General features: G+C 34.1%; 1 protein-coding gene and 1 long non-coding RNA gene across 10 annotated transcripts in view; one reads left to right on the top strand and one right to left on the bottom strand.

Annotated features, from left to right (window-relative positions):
• LOC122566813 (tensin-1-like) overlaps positions 1-26170 on the top strand; it is a 279316-nt gene that overhangs the window by 143723 nt on the left and 109423 nt on the right. For 7 of the 9 annotated variants that reach the window (XM_043724588.1, XM_043724586.1, XM_043724583.1 and 4 more), the window contains one exon: positions 8075-8149. In XM_043724588.1, the coding sequence (XP_043580523.1) occupies positions 8075-8149 (75 nt within the window). The remainder of the gene's footprint in view (positions 1-8074; positions 8150-26170) is intronic. The other 2 variants (XM_043724587.1, XM_043724592.1) reach the window with 1 other exon arrangement.
• Positions 12940-15338, bottom strand: LOC122566821. Its single transcript, XR_006316633.1, has 3 exons — positions 15246-15338; positions 14055-14155; positions 12940-13988 (listed from the first exon to the last, which is right to left on the bottom strand). It is a non-coding gene; the product is annotated as an uncharacterized LOC122566821 (long non-coding RNA).

Here is a 26170-nt window from a genome sequence, read left to right as displayed (position 1 = left end):
ACGGAGATGATCGAAATCGAAGTAGACGAGGAACAGAATCGGTTTAATTTCCGTCCAGCGCTTCCGATATTTGGCCAGTTTTGTCAGACGTCAGTACATTTCATAATAGTGGATTAAAACCAGTCCCGGACAAACCTGAGGGAGAGCTTTTCGTCATTTACCCCCTCCGTTACAACGTTTTGCTTTTATTTCAAGCCGGATACACCATATGCTGTACCGTTGCATTTTTCACAGATGCGTTCTCGTATCTACCTACTTGTATCTACTGGTTAGGCCTATTCCTATACATATGATTTAGTGTCTAGACTGTCTGAGACTTGGCGCACTTCATCAACTTTATTTTCATTCTTAAATACATCGTGCTTTTTGAATCACAATTATAATTTTTAAATTATTTTGTAAACGATAGCAGGTGTTTTCTAATGTCGTTGCTCATAAATTATTCCTACATTTTTATGTCTGTTTTGTACATATACAGGGTGTTCCAGGGTTTAACAGCCAAATTTTAGACAATATACTCTATGGGTATAATCAGACAAAATATGTTGCGTAAGCATGAGCCATTAAAAATTTTATTGGTAATTACTCAAAATGAGAAATACATACGAAGAGAGCAATATTTTGCTCTATTGAATTTTATATATACGTGGATAATTTTAAGAAACAAAAAGAACATAAAAAGATGTATATATGTCTATAAAATTGATGTTAAATAAAAGAGTCCTACCCTTCATAAACAGTATACAAATATATCTGTCTTGTACTTCAAAGAATAATTTTATTATAAAATGGAGTTGATGAATGTTGAAGTTTGATTAAGAAAAAGTAAATTCCTGTTCGAATAAAAATTTCATTTAACCGGTATTAAATTATTAAATCTGAAATGTTGAGCTTTTTGTTTAGAAGATTAGGAATTTCACAGCATATACTAAAAATATCCAGCGAGTTCGACTAACAACTTAGTTAAAGATAAATATCATTCAAACAAATAGAAATAAACTTGAAATATAGAGAATAAGATATGTTGAAGGAAATGAAAATAATGATTTTACGGAACAGTAAAGTTTTGCACAATAACTTTATACGTCGCAATAGAACGTCAGTGGGGAACCGTAAACGCTTGAATATGTCACCTGTTCGATGTAGATATAAAATAGTCGACGACGACTGCGAATAAAAGAGTAGATATAAAAATGAACGCAGACGCTTTAAGGAAAAGAATTGGTATAGGTTCAGCTCACGTAATAAGACGAGCGTCGTTCAGTTTCACGGCGCATTTTCCGTTATCATCGTACGACGAAACGTTTATACATCTTCCAAGGTGGAAAAGCGACAGTTCTCGTTCAGAAAATCTCTTTTCACCTACGATGAATTCATCGTGCTACAAATAAAAAGATTCCTTGTTTCACCTTTACATTGTTCGTATTACAAACGAGGCTGCACTATTTGAATATTAAATTTTTGAAAAAAAATGCTTCAATGCATTAAAATTATATATGTTTAGTAGACCATTAAGGATCATTGTTGAAGAGTATTTGAATTAATATGGTTGTTATAATAAATGCAATTTCTTTGTCGTATTCGCGATATTTCTCAAATTTTTAACGAATAAACTTTGTAACTAAGTAACTTTACCTACAATATAAAATTTACTGTGATTAAATTAAAAAAGGGTTATTATATAAAATATTTCAGAGAATTAAAAACTGCGCAAAACTCCTTAAATTGAATTATTATCCTAGTACATATTGCTTATCGTCGAAATATTATATGAACAAAAATTGAAATTGTCAGCCTATTACAGGTTATTTGGTTAATTAATAGCTTCACCGGCGCCGTTCGTTAAAAAATGCGCATGAAGAACTCACGGCAAGATATAATGCTGCTAATAATTGCTACTCGCACAGCTCGCTCTCAGAAACCTGTTAATGGTTCTAAAAAAACCTGACGAACGCAAAAGAAGCATAAGAGTTCAAATCGGTACTCTCGTTCTCATCAGGCATATTCACCCTTCGTTTTTCATGCTCGGAAGCCTCGAGTGCTCTCCTTGCTCCAGTCTCGCGATCATGAGGGGATGGTACTTGATATGCACCCCATATGATACGTGGATCGCATTTGCAGAAACGATCCCCCGGCTGATAAATTCATAAATTCGTGAACAGTCGCCGCGGTAAGACAAGAAACGATTCTCCGTGATGCAACCTAAAGGAAACCCTCTTCTATTACCCCCAGTGTCTGTCGATACTTTGAGTCACGTCGCGTCATGAGTCACTGATAATCACGCTCGTCATAACCATTCCCTTTATTACTCGTGACAGATTTGATGGGCGACATTATCTCTAGTACAACCGACCATTGTTCAATGGATGCCAATATAGGAACAATGTAGTTTGTCAGAGGGTAAATGGATTTAAGAGATCGTGTCCATGTTAGAGGGTTGCAACTGAATATTTCAAAAATCGAGGTCCCGTTAATTTGTACATTTATATCTATTTCGCCTGAATTTTATTATGATCTCAATTTAATGAGCTTTTAAAAATGATTATGTATGTAGTAGTTATTCAGGTGATCGTTATAGCTAGTCACTGTTGTAACAAGGTATTTGACGTAAAATATTTTGGTGTTTTATATAATTTATACTTAGAGACCTTTGGTTTGAAAATTCGAAACTAAACTTTCTTGCAAATATAATTTACATTTGTTGAGCCTTAAGAGAAATTAAATCACAAATTAATTGCCACACGATATTATAAGGAGTTAATTTACAAATCGAAGAATTTTGTTGAGCGTTAGTTTCTTTTTAATACATCGTAGCATAGTCAGCTATGTATTCTATGTTATGTGAAAGCAGTTGTTTCGATATTCAACAATTTACATTGCGTTGTCTCCTTTAGAATATGCTGATGAATTAATTTTAAAACCTGAAAATTTATCGAACATTTTTCATAATGTTACTGTTCCTAATCTGGCATTATCGTAGAAAGGTAATTTCTCTATGTACTTGAAAGATCTGAGCCTTACTGCAAAACGAGGAAGAGCAGATCTGCAGACGACAAACCAATTAATTCCCAATTCCGTCTCGTTCAAGAGGCTAGTTCAGGTATGCTTCCGTGTCCTCGAATCTGAACACGTGCAATCATTTCCTGTATAGGCGATTCCGAAAATAAATGACGTAAATCAAGTTGACAAATAAAAATTGAGAACAATTGAAAATATGAAAAAATATTGTTTCAATGAAATTAATGAGGTATTTTATCATCTAACAAAAGAAAAGAAACAGAGAAAAAAGATAATAATAGGTGGAAAGATAGCAGTTGAACAAATAACAAGTGTTAATGCAATAAACGGTGGATGTATTTTCTTTCTAAATATCTATAAATAACAATTGGAATAAATAAAGCGATTACATATTTGTTATTACATATTCTGTGTTACAATTTTTATACTGTATAGTACATATTAATAAACAGGTTCTTTTTATTAAAAATAAGATTTTTAAGACTACATCCCCACAGATTAATAAAATTGTACAGTATGCATTTTTCTATAAAACAAATAAAATTATTACAATGCACGCAATAGATTCAAGATGTATCAAACAAAAGTAAACATTGCCAGCATTATCGAGGGAAATTTATTTTTATTATACTTGAAATTCTAAGGAACATAAATTATGAGAAGGAGAAGGTAGGATGAAGCAATTTAAACAATAGCCAACGAACTTCTTCAAATTGCTGTTATATTTCTAAAAATGTCTTACACAAAGGATCCTTTATACTTCAAACATACGTGTTACAAATTTGCGGCTAACTACGCAACAAAATTAAACGTTAGATATTTTAATGCAAGCTAAACTGATACGATAACTTCACACGTAATACTTCCATCATTAACGTACATTTAAATCGGCAGGCTGTTATCGAAACGAAAGAAACGTAGTTTAAAAGATGGGCGCACAATAAGTGAAATAAACGACAATGGCCCAGGTAAATCGGATGAGTGTCAATTTATGCAGAGTCGGGTGAGCAATGACAGATGCAGGGGCATTTCCAAGAAAGAAAGAGGAGAAGAAGCGGCAAGTAAAGGAATACAAAAGTAAAAGAAAAAAAAAGGGTAACCGTGTTGTGCACGGTGGGTGGCTGGCGTAACAGGGAGACACAGGGAGATTGAAACAGGAAGAAAATGTTAGGTGATCACGCCAAGAGCCCATTCGGAGTTGTACCCGATGCGCTTAATGGTTGTACACACCGAGTAGGAGTTATCCCGCGCTTTTTACCCTTTCGTCCACCCCCGTCCCTATGTCACCCTTTTATCCGTCCCTTTTCCTCAAACGCTCTCGCATCTTTATCCTTTTGATTTGTCTCCTGCGCTGGCTGTCTCAACTTCTGTCTCTTTTCCTATTTTCTGTATCTTTCTCCTTTCGCGTCTTGTCTCGTCTCTCTCTCTCTCTTTCGCAACTTGGTTTTTCGCACTTTCCCTCCTTTTTCCACAGCTATGTTGCTACTCATTCTCTCGCACGCCTGCTTCCTTCCATCCTTTCTCTTTTTCCTCTGTCCGTTACTTTCACCGCTTCTCTGTATCTGTCTCGCTCCGCGTCCTCCTGTCAGCGCGACTCACTCAGCAACTTTTTAATCACCCCCGCTGAACAAAGGTGGCCAAACCAACGGGTGTCCTGGAATAAACGTTGCGTGATATCTTCGTTTGCATGGCGTATCAGGGTGCCTGCATCAGCGGCACGCTTTGATATTCCTCGGTTCGCGCGGTCATTCAGAATCGCGGGGAGAACGTGGACGAAATTCTAGGTCACTGGATCCGAGTTAGGGTTAATCCATATGGCAACCGGTTTATTTCTTAAGAAAAGGAAATAAGCGAAACCCCTCTCTTTGTAGATATTTTACATTTAATTCTTTATAGAATTATCCGTTTCTAATTTTTGATTCGCAATGGAAATAATTGAAATGTGAAATTTGTTAAATTAGTTTTTAAGATTTACGAAAGTGTTGAGAAGAATGTAAAAGGTTTGACCATCGCTTAGTTCAATCATCACGTTTGACAAGTATTTTATTTTTATGTTTTAGTCTAAGTGTTTAAAAATATTGCGGTATGAAAAAGAAATGTGAAAGTGATTTAGAAGAAGATGACATACCTAGTGCACGCCAAAGGGGAATATGCGAAATATTACAGACGACGTTTAAACAGTTTATTATTGAAAAATTTGTTGCCAGCTTTTCTATTAATGGTAAAACCGTGGAGGTTTATGACATGGTTATTACATACTGCATATTAGACATTTTTGAGAAATCTTCCATTTATACTTCGTATACATGATCGACGAAGCCAGATGTTAGAGGCTTGGGAATTATTTTATGACCGTAGAAAATAAACGTTCATGCATAGGAACGGCTGGATTCTGGTGTCTATATTTTCAGAAGCGGCAGATGCGTTGTAGACTGTTGACATGGCGTACGAATAGTTCGTAAATACGAGCATTTCCTCTTGAGTCTAATCTTTCCATGGAATTCCTAAATATCAAGATGATTGCGGTTTCAGAATTACTCAAATAAAAATAAGCCGCCGATTCATTTATATTATTACTGCCTGTTTCTTCTAATTCTTCATAGAGTGACAATGCGATAAATTCATAATGAAATACGAAAAGATATCAACAGACTCACAGCAGTGAAACGTAAGTTCGATCTCAAGTAAAATTCTGAAGAACATTCTATGAAATTTATACATGTTAGCTATCATACGAATGATAAACATCGGCAATAATCCAATATATCTAAACAATTAATACTACGTACAAAATGTTGCATTCTTATATCGTGGAATGTATATGTATTGGTCTATCATAATCCACGATAACATTTTTCATTTATACTTGCCTCGTGTCTTTGTTAGCATCAAATTGTTTTAGTTGTACGAGGCATCCCATAACAAACATACTACTCACAAGGGAGAAACATCTTAAAATTAAATATTTCATCCCCTTTTCACTGAATCTCGCGTTACCGTAATAAGGAGTGGAAGTAATATTAAAATTTAAAAGAACCAGTGGGGTTACACGTAATAATTGCTGCGTCTGGAATCATCACGAAGCGAGGTTTTTTAAATTATCCCTATGTGGAATGATCTCTGCTCTCTCATTCGTCAGTAGATAATGTCGTGACAGTAGAAAGGAGAAGAGAAAAAGACTTCGTAGGTCACCCCGTATAAATAGAGTGCACTGGCGTCCTTTATCGAAAACCACCCCTTGCTTTACAGTAATTATACCGACATTCCCCCTTTCCTACTCAAGCCACGTCTATCCATCTCAGTGGATTTTTAAGACAATGAGCCGTGTCTTCAACGGGAAATAGGGAACATTCTTTCGTTGTCAGTGCCATTTTCAATCGTGCCACTCGCTTTGCCAGCTTTCTAATTTCGAAATTAGCGGAAGCCTCAAGCTACTGGGGCATCCGCTGTCTCTGATCCGGTAACACAGGATGTTCGAACCTTCATCGTTGTTGCGAACAGGTTGAATATTTTTCAGTGAAACAGAAGAACCTGTTCTTAATTAGCAATGTAAACTGGAGTAACTTTTTATGACCTTTGTGTAATTGCTTACGATGTAATTTGTAGTCGTCTCGCAAAATTCACAGGTCACAAACTCGTGATAGTGATCAGATAATGTTCCTAACGTGAAAGCGAATTTTTTCCTCCAGTTTAAAAGACTTTCGAATTTTAAAACATTTCTTACGGTATTTACATCATATGTAGGTATTTTTAGAATTTGTATGACGTTTCTGTATAGTTTCAATCTTTCACCAGTTAAATATTTTGGTGTATGAAATAAATAAGGTCGATGTTTCTTTGCATAACATGTCTAAAAGAAAAACTACACACTATATAAATGTGATTTATGTATTAGAAATCCAATATTTTGTTATTGTTTATTGAGCCTATTTTGCTTGCTCCTAAGTTTTATAAATTCTTCTTTAACAAGTGTCAGATGCTTTTGAAGTTTAACTGTAACTTTCCGAGACTCTGTATAAATCTTGCCAACAATACCAAACAAGGTCAAACTTATAATACTTATATATAATATAAATTCCCTTCCAGTAAGGTGTTCCTTAGGGGTATCGAGAAATTGACATTTTCGTAAAAGAAGCAATGTCTCGATTTTATAAGATTAACAATAAGAAATTTTCTTGCCAGAATGTCGCAAATAACATACTAGCCAATATAAAAGAAAAATTGGAATTGGTTGTAAGTAACAATTAAAAGATCCGAAATTCATTACAGACGCGCTATAAACTATAAACGGAAATATATAAATAAATAATAACGAATGATGGTCAATTATTTTTCGCAACAAAATGCAGAAGACATCCAGGTCGAAGTTAGAAATATAACATCTTAAATTATTTAAAAGATACCAACCAATATCTTCCACGGAATATAATTATAAATAATATCACTATAGTATACAAGAAAATTAAGATAATTTCGTCGTTAATGACGTAAGAGTAGTAAAACGGAAGTAATTAAGTAATAAGAAAAGTGAATAAGTGACATTATATGTAACTTACAATTACAGCGACTATTTTAGATTATAACAAAATATGTCTATTTCTACATATGCTAATATATGGTAAATTCTCAATTTATACGTTTATGAATTCTTAAAGAATATTTAATACATTGCGTCTCATGATTATAAGACTAAATTATATTACCCTAAAATTCAATTCTTGTAGAGAACACGACAAAACCGAACAGTTGAACTTATAAAAACTATTGTTACAATTTCGTGTTATGTTCTAAAAGTTCATTTGCAAGTTGCAAAGTTATGAAACAAAAAAATAATTTTCCTTGCGAATATAATAGAGCAGTATATGATTTCAAATATGGCATAAGTCGTTCCTTACCAAGTTGATAAATAAACATATGTAACAGGATATGTAAAAGTTGCAAGTTTTTGAACGGTCCTATCCTTATGAGATGCGGTGTACTAATAAGTGAGCATGTAGTGTGCAATTCAATTGCAATATTTTTCAATCTCTATATGAAAATGTTTGTTTCTTTTCAGTATAGTGATCGGTCCACGCCCGTTCTCCTGATAGTGTCGCTCGCGGGTATTAAAGTATGCAGTCCAGATGGAAAAGTGAGTATAAACAATGCACATAGACACGATTTCACTAGTAAGAAAATAGAAAAGACGAAAATGAGAGCAAATATAGAATATTGAATATAGAAAAAGGAAGACAGACAGAGAGGAAGGCTTTCGCGTTTGCACCGTCGAAGAAAAAAAGAAATTAACAGTCTGTCTTTTCGTGCGTTGCCAAAGTGCGACCCACAAAGAAACTCGGCCAGCGTATTCTGAAAACGATGTTCACCGATGAACATGTACCCAGGTAGACTCGAGTGACGCTCTTTTGCGATAGCTTTTAGTTCACAGACTATTTCGGTGCGGATACTTTGTACCTCTGACGAATATCTCGCTGTGAGAATGTCGTGCGGAACATTAAAAGCCGTGTCTTTTACAAAATGAAGTTCATCAAACAACTTTTGCGGATGCAAGATCAGAAGCGATTTCTTGCCTCGTATCTTGTACGAGAACATGACAGTCTTTGAAAGTTTTTGCTTTCTAAATAACTCCCTATAGTTCTTAGAGTCTTCCTTTTTAAATACGAATTACAGAGTATGAGCTCAGTTAAATACACGAGAAAAGTAACTGCGATTAAATATTTAAATTTTATTTTAAGATACCCATAATTTAGTAAATTCTCATGATAATCCGTAGATAGATCACTGTTCATAAGCATCTTCGCAGTAGTAATATTTAAATTCGATTAAAATTAATGATAAATTAACAATTAGAAGCTGAAATCCTCATTTTTTCTATGAAATGAGAAGATTGTAAATTTGAATTACCTATTAGGAGATGTAGCACTGATATATCTTATGATTTACTATGTGTTATGTATATACATTTTTCACTTAGGTATTATTATTTGCATTAATCCCTGAAGACTTTTTATCGGTTTATGAAAATTTGTTTAATCTGGCTTATAATTCAGCAACGAAGAAATTTACAAACTTCACTTTTATTACTGCTTGCTGGATTTTACAAATCGATTTAATCGTGTTGTAATATTCTGTTGTTTGTGGCTATGGCGATTATAAAGAATAAATTTATTCCAGTCCAATGTAATTGAGCTATGTAATATATATTTTTTAATGGATTTCCAATACAAAATTCTTTAAATTTTTTAAGTGTATAGCTGAAACACCATTGAAAGTGATGAATATAAATCGAAATAAAAGTGCATTAGATGCTTCAAATTTTCTCAACGTTATTACATTTGTTGATGATATAAATATATATATATATATATATATATATATTGCAATAGAGTGTATTATGGTTATAAAACATTATGTTTAGACATGAATATACCTATCAATATCTTTTTAAACAAATGAATAGATAATATAATCTTTCAGACACTCGATATCTATATGTACTTATACATGTACTCACTATAAAAATGAAGAACGAAAAAACATAATCATTTTATATTTTATCGTGAAAGCAATTAATAACATTCTATCGTTTCTAGTTATTTGACAAGTAATTGCTCGTTAAAACAATTTCAACATGAATATTGCGTAGAATATACATTCACAAATACACAGCAACGAAGGCAATCAAGCAATCAAATGTAACGGCAATCCAAACGAACCACAATTTTGTAGAATTTGTCCCGACGAGGATGCAATAATCCTTTTTGGATGACATCAAAGATAAATTTCGCTCCAAGTTTACACAATTGAGCGTAATTAATGATTGAGCCATTATAAATGTCTCGTTATTAAGAACTTATTAATTATCAAATATTGTGGTACATGCAATACGCACAAAAATATGAAATACAAAGAGAACAGTAGCAGACTCACGATTACTGCGATATAACGTAAGGACACATCAGCGATATTTACGTTCGCTCCATGCAAAGGTAACGAATTTTCCAACACAAAATGTCTCCATCTCAAAACGATGCATTTCCTGAAATGGAATGAAATAGAAATGAAATTCGCTGGGTAATAAATTCTATTTTCGGCCATTGTCGATTCTCTATTGTTAGAACGGTGGACATTTTGAAATGAAGAATTAGTTCCCTTTGCATAGACAGATTAAACGTAAGTATCGCTGATGTATCCCTACATTATGTCGCAATAATCGTGATTCCGCTACTGCTCCCATCGTATTTTATATTTTTGTCGTCACTTTTTTAATAAAGGTTTAAACGACCTGTGTTTATATAACATTTTTTTTCTTATTTAAATATACTAACAATGCTTGGCCGTCAGAATCTGGGTCACCTTGTATAAAACGCTGGATTTCTCCAATGGCTGATTAAATTAAAAAACCCATCATGTTGGCGTTCCTTCGTTTTTTATATTGAATTTACAACAACAAAGATACATACCTGTGCATGAATAATAACGCTTTTCGTTATTCGTAAAAAAAACAAGATTATTAGAACAAGATTATTGAAACGTTAAATATATAGCGTACAAATTTCGTGTTATAATAATCTGTGAAATCGTAATACAAATTTAATAATTTAGGGTATAAGTTTAGATCACATGTATAACTATAAAATTAACAGGAATCCTCGATACATAAAACGTGTAAAAAAAATTGCTCAAATCTATTGTTTCTTTCGTAGTTCATCATTTTTCTGGTAGTAGATATATTTATGTGAATTTGATTTGATGAAATATACCCGCCGATATCGCTGGCAATTAATTAGCCCACCTTCGTTACACCTTTTCATCGGCCTTGCACCGATCGATAACGCGAACGTTATATTTCGACGATACATCGGCAGATGGTTTAATTTTATTTGATGTCATTCCTTGTTCAAATACGGTCTGCAAAAATGAATCTACGAGCGTAATGTAAATATTCTTATTTATCAGTTGACATCACGTTGAAATAGCCACGATTGTATATCTCATTATGTTCGTAGCGTACGTGTATCGTTGTAACGTTAAATCTACAATTTATAATACGCCACCCAGTTATTTGATATTATGAATTTATGAATATTCACAAACTTAATTAATCGCATGGACACGTGCGATGATATATATATAATGATACATATAATTGTAGATGATACCTAACATAATGATTCATCAGAACTCGCTGCTGGAAACTAAACGACGGATAACGAAAATTTATATTTAAGTCAAATATCGAAAATTTTAATCTTCTATTAAATAATTAGGAATAATATTTTATTATTATTGTGTTTTAAAAGCGGCGGTTATTTAGGAACAAAGATTTTATCTAAATAATTTGGAAAAATTAAAAAATTAATAATTTTTAAATATATTTCTATACGTGTAATACGAATGAATTTTGTTCAAAAGGAAGTTTTAAGTTCTAACGTAAAGGATTAAAATAACTATGCCTTTACGAAACTATATGTCCGCTAAAGAAAAGTTATCTATTTTTGGTATACGTTCGGTTCAAGGATGGCCCGTGTTACGTACATTGAGACAATATTTTCGATTCCGTCGTCCTCGAATGAAAATTGCGAAAGATACGGTTGCTAGGGTTCCCCAGAGATTTCAAAGTGGCGGCGTGATTGGCAGCGCGAATGAATCCACCGGGCGGAGACTAATGTGGCTTAGCTCTTTTCTATATCACTGTCATTCTGATTGATAATCCTTGTTTCTCTCTCGGCTGTCCGTTGTCCTTTTTCTGTTTCTGTTTTTCCTCGTGGCCCCGAACTTCTGACTTTCCAGACCGCCCAGTCTGTAGCCTCCCATGATGCGGCGGAACACGAAAGTTTTAAGAAGTTTTTTCGTGTCACCCGTCGAAGAGAAAATTCCGAGGAAAGAAAAAGAGACATACCCGGAAGGCCTATTTTCATAGTTGCAAGGGCGGTCCGATGAAAATTTTATTCCATTCACTTTGCCCGCCCATTTCTTCCGACCATCTCTAATCGACGTTTCGTGCTTCGTAAAATTTAATGCGTTTCTACCCTTATCGATTATTGGGTTAGGTACATTGAAATAATCATTGCTGTTCTTCCCGAAGAATTATCGTCGATGATAGCACAATTTTATTATTACTACAAGTTGATGAATATTCATTTTCATTGTATCGAGAAAAAGATACGACAAAGTAATATTCTTTCTTCCTCGAGCGATTCACGTTCAATCATTTCAAAAACAGACATCCAGGAAATAAGAAAGTTTCTTTCCCAACGCCGTATCGTGCTTGGTAGGTGACATTTCATCATTGAGTGATTCAATTTCCTTCGATGTCCGGGGTGATAACTTTTCTAATATAAGTGAATGGGAGTTGTTTTTTTTCCTTTCTAAGAAACCAGTCTTTCCTTCTGTCACTCTATGCCACCTGTTACGCAACTTACGTGACACGAAACTCAGCAGGAAATCGTGCGTGTCACTCTCATAAAGGTTCTTCCCAGCCCTAAATAGGGTTTGCGGTTCTCAGTCACGCAGCACCCAATTCGTTTCCCCCATTGATCGTCTCTCTGATTTCCTACATTTACGTTAAATCGACGACTGAAAACTGACAAATCAAAGCTTCCGTTTATTAGACTTCTCGAAGGAGGTTGCTTAGAAACAAAGAATTTATCTAAATAGTTAGAAAAATGTTAAAAGCCAATAATTTTGAAGCATATTTTTATATGCGTAATGTAAACAAAGATAATCGACTATGCTTGAAAGAATAATTTAGTTCAATTGTAACACATGTATATACGTATATTATCAAAAAGTATAGTTACAGCTTACTTCTAAAAATGATAAGAATGTCGATATATTTTGCACATATAAAGTTCGCTGATGATTGATATGTTTCGATATGAGAATTAGTATATATATATATATATATATATATATATATATATGTACCTATATTTTGAAAATGTAAGAAGTAATATTTTTATCTTCATTCTATCTTTAACGCTTGTATGATTTTTTAATAATATAACTATCAATGTTAGCAAAGAATTATAATTATAATTGGAGCAAAGTTTGAATCATTTCTTATGCGTTCTCTATTCAACAATCAGAATGATTAAAGCTCCTCTTATTGTTGGTATTTTAATTCGCGAAGCATATACGTACACCAGTGAGCAACCATAAAATTATTTCAATATTCACATCTTATTTTAAACACTCCACAAAAATATTCATTGCATTGCAAATATAAAAAACAAGACCGATTAATGACAACGCAAAAATTACACAAATGTCTTCATATTACGTGAAATAGTTCAGATGAACTCTCTTAAAAGCAACTTAAAATCTTATAGATGATAAGTCCATATTTGTGTCTTTTGAAACGGTGTCGAAATTTTATAAACATTCGAAGTTATCAATTACAAGTCATTAACGTTCGTATATTAAACGATTCAACAATTCATACAATTCCAGCTGAAACGATTTAAAAGTTCGTCAAATTCAACTTGAAATGTGGCTACTCTAAGATTTGATTATTATACGTTGTCTCCCGCAACAAGAAAGCAGTATTAACTTTGTTTAACGTTTTCTTTTTCCCGTGGAAGGTAGATGTTCTTTCATAAAGTATAAGCTTAAAAACATCACAAGCCACGAAGAAGTTGGGTCGTCTGTAGTCGCGGATGGGAAGTCCGGATTTCCCTCGGAAGCTCTCCCGGGACCAAAGGAAGTTCCAAGGACAGCAGCGTGCTCGTCCAGGGACGTATCAAGGCTGGAGGCAAAGGGGAGACACATAATCTCTCGTTCCATCTTTTACGTAGGATGGCTTCTTGTAATGGTTACAAGTTTTGAGCAATGTACGTTACTCATCTTCATTCACGAGCTCGGTTAGAGCCTTTTCTTTGTACGTTTCCGTTCCAAGACGAAAAGAATGTTCCACAATTCATCTCGCGAGTATAAAAGTTTTTGAAGAGTATGAGGTCTTTACTTAAGAACTGAAAAAAGAAGAATCGACGATAAAATTGAAAAGGGCGAAAAATTTACGAGACACCGGTACCTACCTCTAAAAATTATGAAGTTCTGCTGAAGAAGAGTTCACAGATGCTTAATAGAAAAGTATGAAGTTTGTAAATGCTTATTGCGAGATCGTGGTTATTTATAACTGAAAGTGAAAATGAATATCTCCTACTTTATGTAATAAAAAATATTACGCCATAAGAACAACTGAAAATTGAATCGAGACCATAAGAGACGTGTATTATTTTTCGTACGTAGATTGAAATTAAACAAATGAAAATATGATTAACTAAATTTATACTTTAATTTACGTGTTAAAGTATAAGGATATATATCAGCATTATGTTGCTGTTAGATAATCTTAATATGAGGCAAAAGATGCAGAAGTTATTTATTGTAAGTTACTTAAATATCGTACGAATGTATTCTCTCTGCATATTATATAATTAACAAAGAGCTAATAGTTTTGAAACCACAACAATCTTGATATTCAACTAATTATATTAATTACGTGTTCGTTGCTTGTATATTTAGAAATTTAATACCGCAATTATGAAATAGTTTATCAATTAAATTAGTAATAAATCTGCAGAATATGGACTTTCGTATTAGGAAATATGTAAACAAAAATAATTTCTGGGATAAAAAAGGCGAAATTATATCAAATCTGGTCATAATTTCTTTACATATTGTATTTACTCAAATTTATTAGTTATATAAATTTCTGAAAATAAAGCGTATTTAAAAGAAAGCTGCAGAATTATCTACAATCAAACTGCTATCAAATAGTCGAGATCATTGATCGATGTCTTGCAATTAAAATTGCTAAACTTTACATTATATATTGCGACTCATTTATATCTACCATTGCATATTATAGTATTTACTTAGTAATTAATTATGAAAGCCCAAATATCAAATTTCCTACTATTTCATAGTACTTTCATATGACTACAAAGAAAGTGAAACGTGAAACCAGATAAGAAAATGCTTCTTTGGAACATAAGGATATGTGCAAATACTTTTTGTAGCCAGTGTAAATAACAATTTGATGCCTTACAAGTTATAACAAAAATTTTTATGCATAATTTCAACGATACAATACTCGCCTCATCTAAGTTCGATAATATTCGACGACAATTGCTGCTACCTTTTCCATATCTTTTGCAGTTATCACTCTACGTACGATATTCAGTAAATAATTATCCGGTCGTCAATATTATCAATTTTCTTACAATTCTACTGTAATGTATGCAGAGAAACAAGCTCCGGAAACTCAGTCGTCGTCGTGATATACTCGCGATGTTTCACATATGTATATTACTAAAGATCCTACGAATATAAATATTTTCCAATATCGCAGTCGCAGTCTTTTAATGACGTCTGAGATAGTATCCCCACGGTGGAAGTATCAAGAGGAAAAGTTTATCGAAACGCGTACGTATTATTGCATAATCGTTATTTCCATAATGGCGAGAAGTCTTGAGAAGAATGTTCTTTGCCTACAGCAAGAGTTTCGTTCTTACACAACTGGCAGACGAAAGCACTCTCGGATGCCCCTGTTTGCATGTAAAACTTTTTAACAGATTGTCTGTAAACAGTCTGCATTTCATACTCTCCAGAGAAAAGAATACGAAAGGAAAGGACCGTCCGCGTAGGGGCGCTTAAACTCCTCCATTTTATCCCCCCCATCTGTTTGTTTCGTCGAACGTTTGCGAAAGTTTCGTCCTATTCGCGAGCCGATTTATCGATAGCATTTCGTCCTATAGCCACTTCCAGCCGATAGAAGTAAACGAAAGAATATTTATATCTATTAGTCCTGCCGTCTAAACGTTTCCTATAAATATTTCCAATATTTTAAGAAATAAATCCACCCTCTTTACCTGAGTTATTTTCCCTTTATCGAAAAACTGAAAATCTACTTTTGATTTGATATCGTACACGAAACTTGATATTCCATCGCTATCTTCGTCGATAACTTTTTACCTCTGACGATATTTTCTCTATGACAGTACGATAGAATGGGAAATAAAGTGATTCTCTGCTTTTCCAGTTCTATTGTCCTTCGGCTAAAAAGCGTGACGCAACCGAAGTTGCAGGTGTACGAGCATTATAACATTCCACATTGCTGGAACGCGAATTCGACGCAAATAATTATACGCGATATTTCGTCGAAATGCAACATTAAGTGGATTTTCGGTATTATAAGTTCGAGCCTGATAGGTTTAATCTGAACAAACGGAAGAATTGCAGTGAATTTCGTCGCTTGCGGCTTCGTATCGCGATTATGCATACCGCGAAGCAAAAATTTTCCCGCGGTATAATTTTTCCGTGCAATACCGCCGTTTGATTATTCTGAAAGTCCGAAGTTTTGAAGAACGTTAGCGGACATCGTTGTGAATGAGAATCTCTAAAAGAAGGATAGCAGAGAAGAAGAGGAAGATGATGATGAACAGACTCTGAGTCACTAAGTAGTTTTAAAAATATTTCTCTGATGTCCTGTTCAAGGGGAAGTTTCTAAGTCAGATTTATACGACTAAACGTGATCGATGAAACGTTGTACAAAGATGACCTCGTAGTTTCTGTCCATTGATAGATATAGTTGTATTACTATGAAGAATTGCATATCAATTTATAATACGATTGATCCTATTCTGTAGACTTTATAATTTAAAATTATTACAGCAACAACTTCTTTCTTCTTGTACCTCTTCTTCGTGACATTTTCCTCTTTTTTATTTCCAATTAAAAACTAGTTACGAGAAATTGCCGCTAAAACACAATTATTTTAATTACTTTCGCGAAAGCTTCCTTGCTTGACACGTTACCCTTCCCATTCATTCTACATATAACGTTACGTTGAAAGTACATTGTTCGTTCGTGCCGAAAAAACGTGACGTAATTAAAGAATTCATTGCGAAGATTTGTCTAACTGTATAGAAATATTGTTTCATTATATACAATGGTACGTGCTATATTAAACAGGCTCTTGTTTTGTAATAAATTATTATCTCTTAACGTTCTTTTTAAATTATCTACAATTGATTAAATTGATGTTTTAGGATATATAAAAGGTAAAAAAAAATCAAAGCACATTTATCCGCTGAATCTACTCAAATACGATAAATTTCATTTGAAATATTTTTTTTATAAAATCAATGAGTAAAGAGTTATTATGGGTGTTCGTATAATGCGATGTATATACATATACAGGGTGTCAGAAAATATGTGAGGGATATTTATAGGTCGAGACCAGACATCAAAACGATGAAAAAATTACGTGTACAAAAAAGTTTATTATTGTAATTACTAATGTAGTTAAATTAAGTAGAAAACGTAACGTCGATGTAATAAAAATAGATTGTATGAAAATTGTGCAATAAAATTATTCGGAACGTTTAGAGAGGAAATTATTAAAATATTCAGAGATATTTACGCTGCTTGTATGAGCTAATTTTCATAATTTTGCTTTCATACGATATAATTAATCCTTTAGAAGACTAACTGAACATTCACATGCGTATTCGTGAACTTTTCTACACGTTTTAATTAACTTTCAACGATAATATAATATGATAAAGTTACGAAGCTCCATTTCATTTCAGCAAAACCAAGCTACTTTACATAATACAACATAAAACAAAGTTTAGTCTTTGATGTGTTGCCTTTATGGGATTGTCAACAGTATGTGGCACGGGAGTGAGTAAATGTAATTTCATCATGAATTCCGTTACATCGTTATTCAACGTGAATTAACAATGTTTTAAAATTCATTTTTAATTTATTCGTTTAAACAATTTCTTGCTATCTTTCGATTATCTTGAGAAAAATTTCTTTTGAAATAAATTCGATGAATTAAATTAAAAAATTCGTTTGTTTCTTATTAAAATGTCTATCGAGTATTTATTAATTTAATAATATTTATTTTAACAGGGAATTTGGAACCTACATCTTCGAATATAAATTAAACTATAATACAATTACTTTTCTAGATTTTATCTTTTCTATTTTCTTCGTATTCATTTCTTCCTTTAAATATTATTATTAATAGTTTATTGTGAATACTTTATACATATTTCTACATTGAAATTTTCCATGATTCCGTAATTAAAATTCTATAATTTTTCATAAGTATCCAGAGTCTAGTGACAAACGACATGTGTAACACAATTTTGCTCTATTTCGTAGGAACTTCGTTCAATTGTTTCCTGCAAAAGTGCATAGTATTTAATAATATTTAATTTAAACAAAAATGTGAGGAATGACGCGACTGTAAAGGTAGCATTAACAGTTCAAAAATTTCTGGCAAATATATACAATCTGCATTAATTACCATATAGTTTTTAATCACAAATAACATCGTCGTATAAATTATAACGTATAAAAAAATAAAAATGTCTAAAAAAAATTCATAAATATGTATGAAAATAAAATATCACGAACAAAGCTACCACACGTATTCAAATGCATTTTACATTAATGAAAATTAAACGTACCATTCTTCATTTATTACTTCACTCATATTAAACACTATATAAGACAGGAAATTTCCAATTGCGGCGAGCATTAAATAATACATCGAGCATCTCTTAAGGTAATTCCTTAAAACAAAGGAACAGAAATGAAAACATTTTCGTCGCTATATGAACCAAATTGCAACTTAAGGTCAAGAGGTTTCATTGTCAGCGTTGTTTCATTGTAAAGAGGATTACTGCAGCATAGGCAACAGAGTGAGGGCCTAACTTCTCTTCTTCATCAGGCAAGAACGGACGACGCGACGTTCTACTCGGAGTCTCCCGCGTGTTCCGTAATTATTTCACGTGGTCCCGACAGCAGCTTCAATTAATTGCGAGCCGAAACGAAAGGAGCGTGGCGCGGCGCTTTAATAATGCGACATTGTCCCTCTCGTTTCCTCTCCTTAGCCATTTGCTTTCTACGCCGTTGCCATCGCTCTTCTTCTCTCGGCGCGTATTATACGTACGCATTTCTCTGACGGACATCAGAGACGAACTTTCGAGCACCCTGCTACAGGGGCAAATGGAGTTAACGACCGCTAAAAAATAGACGCCGCACAGTCGAACGAAATTTTTCTGTAACGAGACAACGAGCCGCTTTCAATTGAGATCTCCCCGTCTGTCCATTGATGATCAATTGTTGCTTTGATATTGTAATACGGTTTACAGAAATGTTTTTAACGCGCGGTCGTCAAATGTAATTTTTCCAGATTAAAATCCATTCGAAAAGTATCGGATAGGAAGATTTAAAGACGCAAAGCTTTGGAACATTCAGTGATTTACTCTAACCGAGAGGAAAATAGAGGGATTAAAGGATCGATCGAATTGCATTTTTAACTATTTTTCATCCAAGTGAATTTTATTTTATTGTATTTTATACGCTCTAGTTGGAAATCTATATTTCATCAGTGTACGATTATTTACGTATACGTTTATAAAAATTTCTAGTTTTTCCAAAGTGATAAATATTTTTTTACATACACCACCGCTCGAACGTATTCATGCTTAATTTTGATAAACCTGAAACAATTTTATCCCTTAATAATTACACCCGTAAATATGAAACGTCGTAGAGTTTTGTTATTTAAGGAGTTGTGTATTAAAAACTACTTACAAAAGTAGGATAATATAATAGTAACAATGCAATTGTAAAATTAATTGCAACCTATTTCGTTTGAAGTTCTCTTTCGTCGCATAGAAATACGGAAAATTCACAAAGACCTATAAAACTGTAAAAATATTTAGAACGAAAAGATCTTCTTCTCTGAATTAAACAATTTGCCTTCAGTTTTTAATCGTCATATATTTACAACTTCGCTGTAAACCGAATTTAATTACATTATTATTCAATAATCAAATGATCAAATATACAAATAGGTAAACTAATGACCGAGTTCTCTCTAACATTATTATACAACTAGTCGCTAAAACGTAACTGTTTCTACAATAAAAATATTAAAAATATAACATGTTTGTACAATAACAATTGGCATCGAGTAAAGTGTAAGAGAACGCAAACGAAATGACAGAAAATTAAACATTCCTGTTCATTTATAAGCATTAGAAACTAAGAAACTAGTTTCTAAAGAAAGAAGGAAGAGCTTCTTGAAACATTTATTTTTCCCCAAAAGCAATCAACGAAATGCATCGTTACCTACGTGCGAATTCATTGACACGAAAGAAACACTTGCAATCACGGTTAGAAACAGAACGTTGGATTAAAGAATACGACACGACGCGATGCGAGGAAATAGAAAGCGAAATCCGGGAAACTGAGAAGCAGAACAAGATGAACGGACAATCCCTAAACCTTAGGTAGGATTTCGATGGATTTAAAGTGTCGGACGCGTGAGGAGGAGTTAACAATGCTCACCTGGTGCCAGCGATTTCGTCGCTCATCACGAGACATCAAGCGAGCTTACGCGATTAACCTGTTCATACTATTGCAAAAGGCTACACCTCGAGTTTGTAGATTGCTATGTCCGGTACGTGGATTTTAGAAACAACAGCGCCACATTTCCTCAGAGCTTTGTTCATTCCATTATACAGCTAAGTGTTGCATGGAAAATTTAGTTAATTGAGCAGTTGCTAATTATGTTCAAGAATCTCCGTGTTTCCTTACGTCGTTTATATCGTGTTTACAACTTTCAGTAACTCGCCCTCGTTATAACAGGATACTATGTGGAACAACTTGTAGAAGTTCTTAATAATGAGTAAGCTGTTTAATCCTCGAACGATGGACGTCGTGGTACTCGCACGCACGTCGGTTACAGGATCAAGCGTAACCCAACAGTGAGAATATTCTGAAACGTTTGAGAAGCCGTAATTTTTTTACTGTATATAGAAAACTGTTATGTATGTGGTAAATGTTATAATTATTACAAAAAGAAACTATCCTTTTGCATTTCTTGAAATTTGCCTTGTCTGGTCGCTGCAATATCGAGCACTAACTGCCAAGTGTTCATTCGGCCTTTGTTTCCGAGATCGTGCGAGTTTTCTTACCGCTAATGAAGAGAAGAGGGTAGCGAGATTTGTATTACAAAACATCTCGAGTACGTTCGAAACAGAAAGAAGTTGCACGTATCACGAATGATCCGATATCCGCTGACGGATCGAACAGTTAAATAAAATTATGTAAATTATGGAATTTTTTACTAACAATAAGTTATTAATCACACAACTAAACTACGAGTGTACCTGTTTTCGATAGAAATGATCTTTTGCATTTTCGTGCATTATGCCTTCCAAAATAATACTTCTTTTTATTAATTACAAGCTTGTTAAGTCATCTAAAACACTGATGTACATTACGTGATACCGTACTAGAGATCTACATGTACACTTATCTATAGTAATATTAATTACAGACAGTAATTATAATTACAAACAATATATCCTTCGAAAAAGTTAGAATTTCTTTGTAAGGGTCTCCTTTTTGTAGCATGTTCAGTGAATTTGACGAAGTCACGTTGTGCTCTTTTCGTACTGCACTTGGGACAGGTGATCGAGATACGATTGACAGAGTTCCGTACGTGTCAAATATATTTAATTAAATATAATGAAGTATTAAATACAACGAGTATATTTTCATGACTAAATTACAAGGAAAAATATTTGCCTTCGTATCGAAAAACGTAAGTTTCGCTAGACTAATACATTTCAGTACCTGACATTTAGAAAATCGCTAGTGGAAGCGCAAAGTGGTCCGATAACGATGTGATATATTAACAATTTGGCAGAGAATGAGTCGCATCTCGGTACTGGCCAGCAATACTTTAATCGCGAATCGAGGGGAACCGTAGTGGCCTTTTTCGGGACTTTAGACGCCATAAACTAGCGTGACGTAGTGTCGGAGACACCACTGACAAAGATACGACACCCAGGGGCTCGGGAAAGCTATAAGTGAGTGCTCAGCCGCAGGCATTCGCCGATTCTCTACGTTATCCCCATCCAGCTTTTCCTCGCAATTTCTACCTACCACTTTCCTTCTTCAACTTCTTCGTCTTCGTTCCCTTCCTCCGTGTGAAACTCTTCCACTCTTAACCCATCCTCGAAGAAGCTAGAAACCGATAGGGATCTTCGGACCATAACCCGCTCACTTCTCTGGTTATCCCTTGCGACTACCACCAGGAAAATCCTTCCTGACACAGAGCATGATTTTATGTGCTCTATCTAGAGATTCTCTCTCTCTCTCTCTCTCTCTCTCCCAATAATTCTATCTGTTCTTTTTCCCCTATGTGCCGTTTCGCCCGTATGGGAGTTATCTTTGACGTTATTGATTGGTTTACGTTTCCTTTTTTTTTTCTCTTTTCTTTTTTTGTGCACGTCAGCTCTCAAAAATCGCGAGATTCGTACCTGTACTAAATTAGGAGCTGCCATGACGTGAACCAGTCGAAAAGATACGAACCTGTTGGTATCGAATGTACGAAGAGTAATGGTGATCGTTGTAAATAACTTTCAATATCTTTTGCTGGCAATGTTACGCGATTTTGTAGAATGTAGATATGGCTCGGAGTTTGTAGTGTTGAGTTTTTTAACGAAACTTTTAAAGTAGGTAAAAGTAACAAGTCGCCACTGACATTATCAATCGGGATATTATCGGAAGAGATTTACACGAAGTTTCTGACCTGAAGATACTCTTACGGAATGTTCACTAATAATTACTAAAAGTTATATCAATTGAAGCGAATTTTTATATGGAATATTCTTGGATATTCAGTTATTTTGAAATTTTCGAATATTGCGATAATAATTTTCTGTTATCGCCTATTGTTACAAGTATAGAACAAATTTTCAATAATGTTAATTCCAGAACAAAGATTTAAGAATTAGTCGCTTAATTTGCCAAAACATCAGGTTAATTTACAAATTCTTGCGCACTTTTTTGCGTTTGTAGAAAATACGTGATTCGTGAAAATCACTTGAAACGTCGTAGCTTATCGATAATATCAATAAAAAAAAAATACAAAGAATATCACTATAAAAATTTTTGTAATAAAGCACGATTTTATAAGTTTCAAGTAATTAGAGAAATGAAAGAATATGCAGAAATTGGTCTAGAATCGAATTCTAAATAATTCTAATTGCGAGAGAAGATTCCAAAAATGTAAAAGTTACTGGCTACGATCTACAATTTACTCAGATTAGTCATTTTCAAAACCTTTACAATATCGAATTTCCGAGCAGAAAATATGAGGTATACCAATAGTTCGTGTATTTTTCTATCACATACAAATTATGTTAAAATATAGGTAATACCTACACAAAGTCTTTGTATCTTCAGTTAACGAAGCAAATTATTTGTTAAGATGCGATGTAAATCAGTATGTACGATACGGTATCTCAAATCTGGCAGTATATGATCTCGTTTATGTAATATACATGTACTTGCTCATTGACGACAATATACGCAAACGAGTGAGATAAATAAAGACTGACGAGCACTTTCTGCGAACGTATTACTCAGCGAGAGCGACGCGTAAGCATCGCTTCGTGTCGCGAAAAATCATATCAATGATGCAACGAATTAAGTGACGTGTATACGGTCGATAAATGTCATATGTTATGTGAAAGGGGAAAGAATTTGTTCGTCCGAGTCTCGAAAGAACTGGCGAGCATTAGGGATTGAAGTAAATACGACAGGAGTGTGCATTAAGAGGTGATTGAGAGAGAAACGAGAGGGAAGGGAGTCTCGTACGAGGGGGTAAAAATCGTGTATATACCGAGAGGGTAGGTAAAAGACGCAGGTATACGTATAGATGCCACGTGCTAGTCGTCTTTCCGTTTACAAACGCAAGAACTTCTTAGAAGAGTGCCTGTCAAAGGGGTTGAACGGCTAAGGGGGTAAAGGAGCGCGGTTGGATAGAAAGTAAAGGAAGCAGAGGCCATGGCACGAAGAATAGAGAACGAAAGAGAAAGTCCCAGGGGTTGAAAACCAAGATGAAATCGCAGTCGCTTAGCGAGAAGCCAAATTTTCCGCGTTCTTGAACCTCGAGTTCGATAATTCTTACGACACTTTGTGTGGGTTCCACCCTTTTAAGTCGACTTTAAGATTCCGTCCGCTAAAAAGTCACCCTTTTGATCTCGAGGTCAGTGGCTAAACGCTGTCTTCAGGCTCACGAATTCTTTCGTTTCTTCCACGTGTCTCTCCGATGATCGAATTCCTTAAACTGGTCCATTGGTGAAATTAATTGTAAAAGCCGCGTGTAAAATCTAATTTTTATTACTAATTCATATGGTATATCTGTATCGTTATTTTATCATCGTGATTTCAAGAAACTGAAATGATAAATTTGTTAAAATCTTTTAAAGAGACGAGTAGAAAAATTATAATTGTTCGAATTCTTGTAACGCGCGTTATTGCACACGCAAAATTTCACTAGTCGAACGAAGGAAACAGAACGCGAATAATTCTTCCGTAAGTTATCTTTCTATTATTTCCCGAGTTTTAATTGGGGGAGGGGTGCATAATCCCTGGCGCATCTCTGCCACTAATATTTTGAAGTTAGTCGGACGTGTACCACCCCCGCGTACATCTCTTCCCTTGAATGCTACCCTTCGTGTTCTCTCGGTCTCTCCAGTTCACGAACTCTAGAGAACGCATCGATCCAACGAATTAGTGTTTTATTTCCAGGGCTTCTCCTAAGCTCTCGCTTTAATTTTCTACCTGAAAAAATCCTTACTTTCACCGCCCCTCGCGATCTCTTCTTAATGCAAGAAGCGCCGCTAGAATAACTCGATAGAACGGTTTTTTTACGCTAGACAAAATGCGAGCCGTTATTATAATGAACTTAATTTTCATACCAGCGCTGACTTTTATCGTTCTTTTTCCTTTTTTTTTTTTTTTTTTTTTTTTTTTTTTTTTTTTTTTTTTTTTTTTTTTTTTTTTTTTTTTTTTTTTTCGTTGTCCGCTCGAGCGTTGCTACTTATATCTAGATATAATTGCTCGCGTAAAACAGCAACGTAACTGCAATAACGCGCCTAATTGTGCGAAATAACGTTGCAGGGGCGTAGTTATTTATATTTATATCGTTATTTAAATATCTTTAACACATTCGTAGATTACGTCATTTATGGTTAACATTTTAACATTTTATTTATGGTTAGCAGCTTAATTTTCAAACGACGTTGTTTTTTAAATTTTTTATTTTTATAATTACGAGAAGCATGCTGCTGCTGTCGGAGAATATTAAATCCTCTGAATATGAGAACGTAATTGTATACTGCTTATAAGTAACTTATTTTTATTATATCAATTCGATTGAAATCATCAGTGTATTTAGCTATATCTTTTTGTAGATTAATCTTTTTAGTGTTAATGGCCGTTTAATTTTCATATATACATATACTACACAAATTTGTTAAAACTAAACCAAACTTCAACACGTTTAAAACTATATTACATGTACGAAGAGTAACTTCAAGAAGCAAGTTATTTTACTTCAAATGACTGAAATAATTACCTTGCAAAGAATAAAGCATGATAGTGTAATTTCAAATGTGCCCGGATCTGATAAAAGTCCACGTTTCTCTGAAATACAAATTCAATGAATTTCAACTGACAAGGTGGAAGATAAATCTTACGTATCTCCTATATCATCTCGTAGTCGCAGTGATTTAATTTTTGAAAGCACCACCATCAATTTTCGACGGGGAATCGCGGAGGAAAACGGGGAACAAATTCACATTCCTATCAGTGTGCGTGCGCACGTACTTCCAAAAGGAGAGATTATCGCAACACGCTACCCGATGTGCAATGTACAGTGTTCGCCAGATACTCGACGCAACAGAATTGGTATAACTCGTAACATGCCGGTAATATTGATACTGCCTGGCCATATATCACAAGCACGCATCTCACGACTACATAACGTATGTAGAGCCTACTACAAAACACACTGCTTCGCATCGCCCGAGATTTACAAACATCCTGTAGGTAAGCTGATCAGGTGAAATCGCGAATCTTCGTTTATTTTTACATAAATTTCCTATACGTTCTTCCTTTGATAAGTAATAGTGGGTTTAATCATACGGACGATGAATTATTGGACAAATATGACAGACATATGGGATACTAAGTAGCGCAAAATGATAAATAGATTAACACGTTAGAATTTTGGGCATCTCGTTCTACTGCTATTGATCAT

Source organism: Bombus pyrosoma, linkage group LG4, assembly GCF_014825855.1.
Source record: "Bombus pyrosoma isolate SC7728 linkage group LG4, ASM1482585v1, whole genome shotgun sequence".
Lineage (NCBI taxonomy): Eukaryota > Metazoa > Arthropoda > Insecta > Hymenoptera > Apidae > Bombus > Bombus pyrosoma.
Note: the sequence above shows the minus strand (reverse complement) of the source record. Positions and strands in the feature narration are given on the sequence as shown.